We start from the raw sequence: 9989 nt of genomic DNA on the forward strand, positions 1-9989 counted from the left end.
GAACCAAGGCATCAAAGTCCATAAACTGTAACTTTCCACTTACATGAAACATCTAGAATAGGCAAACCCATAGAGACAGAAAGCAGATTTATGGTTGCCAAGGACTAGATGGAGGAGGTAAGAAGTGAAAGCATAATGGGTAAGAGGTTTCCCTTTAGAGAAATAAAATTTTAGAACAAGATAGTGATGATGGTTGTACAACATCATGAATGTAATGAATTATATACTTTAAAATGGTAAATTTTATATGTATTTTACCATACTATAAATACTACACATACAATTTTTCAAGTTACTTTTCAAAATGTATGTCTCCAAAAGTTTTCCATGTCAAAACATATAGAAGTTACAGAACCAATTCATTCCTTTAAAACTACTGTTTGATATTTAATAGTATGGATGTACTATATTTAATTGAATCATTTCATGAACACTAAGGGGGTTTCTAGTTTTTTGCTGTTAAAAACATTACAGTGAAAACACTATTATGTGTTTTTCTAGGTAATTGTAGTAATTTCTTTGTGGGAAAGATACTGATCAATAGATTTGCTAGACTGAACAATCTATATGCACTTCAAGTTTTAATAGTCACTGTCAACTTGCCCTCTGAAAAGGCCTCCAACAGTGCACATGTGTCTTCACTAATACTTAGTATTATCAAACTTCTCAATCTTTCAAGTTTTTTAATCCATCTGATAGGTGAAAATTTTCACTGATTACAGCTGACCACTATTTTATATTAGAGAGGCAGCCCAACACAGTAATCATAACACGGACCCTAAAGCTGAGCTACCTGCGTTCACTTCACACCTTGGCCCTGCCACTTACTACCTTTAAGACCTTAGGCAAGTTATTTAACTCACTGTGCCTCAGATTCTTCAGCAGAAAATGAAATTAGTTCTTATACATCAAAGTGTACACTAACAATTATGTAAGTTAATATATGAAATGGGCTTATATTAAAATATGGCATACAAAGTAAATGATCGTTAAATATTCCTGATACATTTTATCTATTAGCAATCTTTTGATTTTCTTCTGTTACTTGACTGTTTCTTTTGCCAATTACCCCTCCTACAGAACTTTAACAATGGTGGTCAAGGCATTGATATTAAAGCTGTTGTTTTACATGCTTATGTATTTTCAAAACTCTTTACAATTAGCACCAGTTCAGTTCAGTTCAGTTCAGTTGCTCAGTCATGTCTGACTCTTTGTGACCCCATGGACTGCAGCACGCCAGGCTTCCCTGTCTATTACCAACTCCTGGAGCTTACTCAAACTCATGTCCATCGAGTTGGTGATGCCATCCAATCATCTCATCCTCTGTTGTCTCCTTCTCCTCCAGCAACAGGGTCTTTTCCAATAAGTCAGTACTTTGCATCAGGTGGCCAAAGTACTGGAGTTTCAGCTTCAGCAGCAGTCCTTCCAATGAATATTCAGGACTGATTTCCTTTAGGGTGGACTGGTTGGATCTCCTTGCAGTCCAAGGGACTCTCAAGAGTCTTCTCCAAAACCACAGTTTAAAAGCATCAATTCTTCGGAGCTCAGCTTTCTTTATAGTCCAACTCTCACCTCCATACATGACTACTGGAAAAATCACAGCTTGGACTAGACGGACCTTTGTTGGCAAAGTAATATGCTGCTTTTTAATGCTGTCCAGGCTAGTCACAGCTTTTCTTCCACGGAGCAAGTGTCTTTTAACTTCGTGGTGGCGGCACCATCTGCAGTGCTCTGAAGTCTATCACTCGTTCTCACTGTTTCCCTGTCTATCTTCCATGAAGTGATGGGACCGGATGCCACGATCTTAGTCTTCTGAATGGTGAGTTTTAAGCCAACTTTTAAGCATAACCATATGTTTATAATGCCAACTTTTATAGCATAACCATATGTTTATAATGAGGAAAAAATAAAAAAGGAAACAAATTTGAGATGTAAACGTAAGTAAACTTTTAAAATTCCCTATAAGGAATAAGTTATAGGTTAACGAAAGTTTATTTCTTGCCAAAATTGCTAACAAGTTTGTAATTACTTACTTTCTATAAGTCATCTGAGAATTTGTTAACCTATAGAATTGTTACAGAAAGTCATTTATTAATATAAACAAATAACAAGAGAAATATACTAGGAAAAAACGTAACAGGTTTATGATTCACCTCACAAATAGAATACATACAGCAGAGTGTCTACCTGTAAAGTACTCAAATGTTTTTTATTGAAATTCCTAGCAATGAGTACATATGTTTTGATTATATTCATATCATTAGATTATTAATAAATACTAAAAACATCTTATTTCCTGACATATGTATTAATAAAATTAGGAAATGTTCTTTAGATTCTTCATATTATAAACTCCAAACAAAGTGTGTCCAGAATCTTTGCGATTTTTACCTAAGCAAAATGCATGTTGACACACATAGAAGGTTCTCAAATTTTGCTGAAAGAATCCATAGAAGTCCTCTTATATGTGACTTTTAAAAATATATTTTACCACCTAGAAACTGGATCAGAATATAGGGGAAACTTATTAAGTAACAGGTGCCATTGTGATTCCATGTAGCTGCTTGCATAACCAGCTACACTTCAGATATGTTATTCATCAGCAACATATTTATTTCATGCATAAAAATGAATTTCAGATATATTAACAATGTCGATCTAAAAAACTCCAAATATTTTAGAAATTGAAGAGAATTTAAATATTTAAGTACAAAGACCATTCTAAGCAACATGGAAAATATAGGAACTACAAAGGGAAATATATCCATACTGGACTATATAAAAATGAAAACCTTTAGTAAAACATACCTAAAAACCAAAAGACAAAAATACACTAGAAAAATTTAATCTCATATCAGAATCAATATCCCTAATATAAAAGAGACCCTACAGATCAGGAGGAAAAATCCAAATGACCAACATAAAGACATTTTACTTCACAAAATTGGAAAAACACATATTGGATCCACAAGTTAACATTTTTAAAAATTCCATCAGAATAATAAACATTAGAAAGAGCACTGGTAAAGAGGATTCAAGAAACAGGCATCACACTGCTGGTAAAACCATAAGCTACCATAATTATCCTGGAAAGTAATCTGAAAATATCTTATAATTAGAAAAATATATGCTTTAACCTAGAAATAAAAGCACCAGTTCATTAGGTTTGCAAACAAAATATTTACTGAAGCACAGTTTGCACGGTTTGCAAGAGTAAGAGAAGAGGAGGGAGAAACTCCTGAATATATAAAAGAGGAAAGGCTGAATAAATATTATGTTCATATTCTGCAATATTATGTGACTTTCTTTTTTAAAGCAAGGAATTTGATTTATATTCATCTCAAGGGATACACAGATTGAGAATAGTAAGCTACAAAAAGTGGGTATAGTATAGGCCCCATTTTGAAAAAACTAAGCAAAAAAAAACTGTTAAACATCTATACACATGTATAAACATATATTGCATAGAAGATAATGAGATAAGTCAACAACACTACAATAAAAATTACAAAAAAAGAAGATATAGGTCATATATCATACTGCAAACACTGATTACCTCAGGGAGTGGGAATGGACAGATTAATTTTTCTTATTATGCCTTCGTTTACTGTTTTAACAGTTAACTGAGCCCATACTACTTTTATAATTAAAAAATGAAACTTTAACAACAAATAAATGACTAAATAATACCCCTGAAATACAAAGGGAATAAAATTTGGCAAATAGAGAAAAAATAATCAATTACATTCAGAGTTCCATCACTCCAAGATAATAACCACTATAAATACTTTTCATATATTTCATTTTACTATGTTATTTATGTGAATGGCTTATAAACCACTATGTTAAAATATAGTGATACACATACACTCTTACTTTGCTCATTAATGCTTTAGTATTTAGATTTTTATGTTACTAGAAGTCACTATGGAGAAGGCAATGGCACCCCCACTCCAGTACTCTTGCCTGGAAAATCCCGTGGACAGAGGAGCCTGGTGGGCTGCAGTCCATGGGGTCGCTGAGGGTCGGACAAGACTGAGCGACTTCACTTTCACTTTTCACTTTCATGCACTGGAGAAGGAAATGGCAACCCACTCCAGTGTTCTTGCCTGGAGAATCCCAGGGACGGGGGAGCCTGGTGGGCTGCCATCTATGGGGTCGCACAAAGTCGGACACGACTAAAGCGACTTAGCAGCAGCAGCAGCAGAAGTCACTTTGTAAACCATTTTTATTGGGGGCATAATATGTAACTTTATAAATATACTATACTTTACTTTGGTGGACACTGAGGTGATCTCCAGTTCTAGGCAATGATGTCTGAACTTCAGACTTTTGAGAGATTCCCCAAAAATGAATCATTGGTGAAATAATATGAACATTCAAAAGTATTCCTGAACCATACGCTCAAAACTGCTTTTTACAAACTATGTACTAATTATCATCAACTATGAAGGTGAGGAGAAAGCAATGGCACCCCACTCCAGCACTCTTGCCTGGAAAATCCCATGGATGAAGGAGACTGGTGGGCCGCAATCCACAGGGTCGCTAAGAGTCGGACACGACTGAGCGACTTCACTTTCACTTTCAAGATAAATTAATAATGTATTTTGGAGAAGGCAATGGCACCCTACTCCAGTACTCTTGCCTGGAAAATCCCATGGACAGAGGAGCCTGGTAGGCTGCAGTCTATGGGGTTGCGAAGAGTCGGACACGACTAAGCGACTTCACTTTCTCTTTTCACTTTCATGCATTGGAGAAGGAAATGGCAACCCACTCCGTGTTCTTGCCTGGAGAATCCCAGGGACGGGGGAGCCTGGTAAGCTGCCGTCTATGGGGTCGCACAGAGTTGGACATGACTGAAGTGACTTAGCAGCAGCAGCAGCATGAAGGTGAACCTCCATCTCACAGAACTCATATCAACAATGAGTATTATAATTTTTTGATTTTTGCTAATGTGATAGATAAATATTGACATATCTATTCTAATGTGAATTTAAAGTTTAAATGAGACTACGAAATTCATGTAAATTCATACATATATACACAGAGTCACCTATCTCACTTCTTTTGTGAATTGCTATTAGGCCTTTTTTGTCCATTTAGCAATAAAATGAACCAACTTCAATTTCTATTACTCTAACAGTCTCAATTAAACTTATAAAAGCTTTACGTGACTAAGACTTTTAAATCAGGGTCAGTGGTTCATTAAGAAGAGAGTATAGGAGCAATACCAAACAGACAATACATACAATACTTTCTCAGCTTAATTTACAAGTTCTACCAGAATTATTAAAAATGCAATAGTTTACATAACTGATTTCATACCTGCTGAATTCCAAGGCACAAGTATAAGATACTGTCTGGATCATATTTTTCACCATTTGGTCTCCGCACTTCTTGAATAAACTGGCATAAGCCTAAACTCAACTCAGCAAAAGTGCAGGACAGAATATCTTCCTTCAGCTTGATAGAGCGGACTGTGGAAAGGTAGAAAACATCTGAAATACTAACTTATAAGAAAAATAATAACATTACTCAATTCACTAAATAAACACTGACTACACTGCCCCAGGTATAGTGGTATACACTAGTGAATACATGGATTAAAGACAGATACTCATCTCAAGGCTTTTTTAAAGAAATAAAGATAATTCAGCACATTTGATGTAACATTTAAATAAAATGTCTTATTTAAGTAAAATTCTATGAAAACAAATAAAGGCCATCTAATAGTGAAGAGTCATGTTAGATTCCAGAAGATGTGAAAGGTGGAGAAGAATTAAACACGTAGATTAAGAATTTCAACTTGAGGATATAAAAAGATTTCCCAAAGTATATTCCACAAAATACTAACCCTGCGAAAGCTCAATAAAACTGGGTTTCTAAGATCTGATAAATTTGGAAAACAGCAGTATATTATATCTGCCTATGAAGAATTCACAGTATGTTTTAATATATTAAAGGCTCGGAAGATATCTGTAAAAGGAATGCTATTTAACTTTAAGTCGTATTTATTTGAATAAAGTACATTTCAGATTACATATTAACAACTTCATGCTTTTGAAAATGCTGGAAAATACAGTGTGTGCTCAGCCACAAAAGTGAAAGGGTTTGGGGACTTAGGAATATAGGAGAAAAGTAAAGAGGGCAGATCACGGTAAGCCTCATATATATATATTAAGATTTTGAAGACAACTAAGAATTGAATTGCTTCCCAGGTGTCTCAGGGGTAAAGGATCCTCCCACCAAAGCAACAGACACAGGAGACATGGGTTTATTTCCTGGGTCAGGAAGATCTCTGGAGGAGGAAACGGCAACTCACTCCAGTATTCTTGCCAGGAAAATTCCACGGACAGAGGAGACTGGTGGCCTACAGTCCACAGTGTTACAAAGAGTTGGACATAGAGCAAATGAGCACACGCACATATGACCCGAATTAGTTTTAGGCAGGAGCATTATCTAATTTGATTTTTAGAGATCTTACGGTAACAGACTGGTCCACACTGTGGGATGAGTTAAAACACCCTTTCCAGTTCCTGCTTTTCTGCATGTAGAAAAGACTACACGTTTCCAATGGCACACTCAAGCTTCCCTGAGCTGGCTTTGCAAATTTAAACAGGTCATTCATGAGGGCAAGGACCATGTTTGACCTTTTTACCTGAATACGTACCACCATGCCTGATACATGACAGATAAATACAGTAAGTATTTATCTGGAAGAGTGAGCAGTAGAAATGAGTAGGCATCCTGTGTGGCTACTACTTAGGCCTGGCAGTCTAACACCATATTACTTCTCCATTCTCACTACCCCTCCTCCTTCTTTCTCAAAAATGTTGTGGCTCAAAGTGCAAAGTGAAAGGCCTAGTAAACCCCCATGACGTGAGCATTTTTACATCACTCTGAAGCAGAGAGATTACACTTGATCTGTGGGAACTCAGTAAGTCAGTCACAGACCACAGCAGCAACTAACTGCTCCAATGAGGGTAAACTGAGGTGAAGCCAAGAATACATGCAGTCACCCAGGTATCAGAGAGAAGGTACAGTTGGAAATGGGTGAAAAGTTTAGTTACATACTCATGCATTCTGCCCTATCTCATTCCACAAAGACTTCATAAAATAATATACAAATGATATATAAACAAAATTAAAAAGCAGAACACAAACTGAAAACAAAATTTAGAACATAAAACAAAATCCTGGAAAGAAGAAATCTAATGATTAGGGTTCTAAAATAACACAGTGTTGCTCTATTTGAACTGCTGATTGGGTTCCAAATTTCTTGGCACCACATGTGAAACCTGCAAACATGGTCAATCATATACAGCTCCTTGGTGAGAGAAACCATAGAAACAGCAAGGCTTTCCCAGGCACTTGTCTTAACAACAACAATAATGAAGTGTTACACTGGGTTCCACACGGGTTATTCTACAGACACAGGACTCAAAAAACAGAGATTTGAGTCACTTGCACAGTGTTAGAAAAAGTCACAAAATTTCTTATATTTGTATAAGAAACTCATGATCTGAAGATAATAACCTTCCCTTAATAACAAGTTCTTTAAAACTGAGAGTGGAGATTAATTTCGCTTTTTAAACATAAACTTCAAATTTTAAAGAATTTTAAATTTCCATTTATAAATTTAAAATCAACGATGATATTACAAGCATTTCAGATCATAAGGAGATAAGTATTTTACCTTTACAGCCTGGCTCTGAAGATTCTTGAGAGAGTGCATGCTCTTGAGTACTTCCTAACGGGTCAGAACACGGGCTAGATGAGGCATGTTCAACTCCTGCATGAAAAGAAAAGTAAATGAGAAGTTTAAATAAAGATCCAAAAAAAATTAAGCAAACCAAAATCAAAGTTTTATGGGATTTCTGACCTAGCATTCATCCCCTTTGAGTAGGTTTATGGATTTATTAATCCATATTCCTCCCACCCCTAAATCAAGACACAAATTCACGCCACATATTTACCGCCACACTTCAGGTCCCCCTGCTCTTCCTTGGCATTTTTCCACTGAACCCAGTTCCTCCAGGCGTTTACCCCATACATGTATTTCAATGTCATCCCAGACACTGAGCACCCTTGAAAGGCTCCTTGAATAAGACTCCTGGGCTCCACAGATACTATAGACTTCTTCCGTCCCTGTAAGAATTTCCAAAAATTTACAGAATATAAATTTAGTTTTGGATCTTTAAGAATCATGGTTCGTAAACATAGAATGGGCATAAATTTACAGAAAATGGAACTCAGTATTACATCCCTGAGATTCAGAGTTCTTATAGCTAGAAAGAGTTTTAGAAGTTATCTAATCCTATCCACAGGAGAAAAAAAAGAGAAACCTGAAGTGTAGAAAATAATACTGTAATAATCAATAATATTTGAGTATTTATTTACTATTTTCCAGATACTAGAATTACAAAATGAGGTATGAGGTATGAGTAACAGTTATTACATTCAGGTCTATTTAATGGAATAGATGAACAGATGGCTATAAAACAACCCTCAATCAACTCCCTAACTACACTGGAATTCAGCTATAAAACAATAACAGAATAACATTAGAAAAATCCATAAAAGTTAGAATTAACCAACACATGTTAAGAAATCAAAAATGCAATTAGAGAATATTTTGAATTTAAGTAAAAATGAAAACAAAACATATCAAAATTTATGTAATAATGCTAAGCAGTGCTTATAAGGATATTTATATCTATTAAAATGCTTATATGAGAAGAAAGTCTGAAATCAATAAGCTAGCTCCTATGTTAAGAAACTAGAATAAAGACTACATTAAAACTCAAATTAGTAAAAAAAAGATAAGAGCAAAAACAAATTAAAAAACAGAGGAAAAGATTAGTAAGACAAAAAAGCTGGTAATTTTAAAAGGTTAAAAAAATGGATAAATCTCTAGCCAGAATGATTATAGAGATAAGACAAAAGACACAAATTATCAACACCTGATTCCACAGACAAAATAAAGGGTAACAAAAGAAAACTGTGAACATCATTATGACAATAAACTAGACAGCTTAGAAAAACTGAACGAATTTCTTGAAAGATACAAACTAACAAAGCTTGCTGTTGAAGACATAGATAATGTAAACAGCCAGAGGAATTCAAATTATATTTTAAAACCTTCCCACAGAAAAATTCCAGACCCAGATGACATCACTGCTGAAGTCTACCCAAGAATAAAAGTAACTATATAAATTGTATTTCAGAAAACAGAAGAGGAACAGTAACTCACTTTACATCACTATTATCCTGCCAGCAAGGGCAGATAAAGTCATTACAAGAAAACTACACATCAACACCAGACCACCTGACCTGCCTCTTGAGAAACCTGTATGCAGGTCAGCAAGCAACAGTTAGAACTGGACATGGAACAACAGACTGGTTCCAAATAGGAAAAGGAGTACGTCAAGGCTGTATATTGTCACCCTGCTTATTTAACTTCTACGCAGAGTACATCATGAGAAACGCTGGGCTGGAAGAAGCACAAGCTGGAACCAAGATTTCCGGGAGAAATACCAATAACCTCAGATATGCAGATGACACCACCCTTATGGCAGATGAAGAGGAACTAAAAAGCCTCTAATGAAAGTGAAAGAGGAGAGTTAAAAAGTTGGCTTAAAGCTCAACATTCAGAAAACGAAGATCATGGCATCTGGTCCCATCACTTCATGGGAAATAGACGGGGAAACGATGAAAACAGTATCAGACTTTATTTTTTTGGGCTCCAAAATCACTGCAGATGGTGATTGCAGCCATGAAATTAAAAGACACTTACTCCTTGGAAGGAAAGTTATGACCAACCTAGACAGCATATTGAAAAGCAGAGACACTACTTTGCCAACAAAGGTCCATCTAGTCAAGGCTATGGTTTTTCCTGTGGTCATGTATGGATGTTAGAGTTGGACTGTGAAGAAAGCTGAGCACCGAAGAATTGATGCTTTTGAACTGTGGTGTTGGAGAAGACTCTT

General features: G+C 35.6%; 1 protein-coding gene across 5 annotated transcripts in view; it reads right to left on the reverse strand.

The window, feature by feature from the left end:
- Positions 1–9989, reverse strand: part of ZMYM4 (zinc finger, MYM-type 4) — a 163543-nt gene that overhangs the window by 18640 nt on the left and 134914 nt on the right. For all 5 annotated transcript variants that reach the window (XM_010841194.1, XM_010841191.1, XM_010841192.1 and 2 more), the window contains 3 exons: positions 7977–8148; positions 7697–7792; positions 5326–5477 (listed from right to left, as the gene is read on the reverse strand). In XM_010841194.1, the coding sequence (XP_010839496.1) occupies positions 5326–5477; positions 7697–7792; positions 7977–8148 (420 nt within the window). The remainder of the gene's footprint in view (positions 1–5325; positions 5478–7696; positions 7793–7976; positions 8149–9989) is intronic.

Source organism: Bison bison, unplaced genomic scaffold (assembly GCF_000754665.1).
Source record: "Bison bison bison isolate TAMUID 2011002044 unplaced genomic scaffold, Bison_UMD1.0 scf7180017864158, whole genome shotgun sequence".
NCBI classification, from domain to species: Eukaryota; Metazoa; Chordata; class Mammalia; order Artiodactyla; family Bovidae; genus Bison; species Bison bison.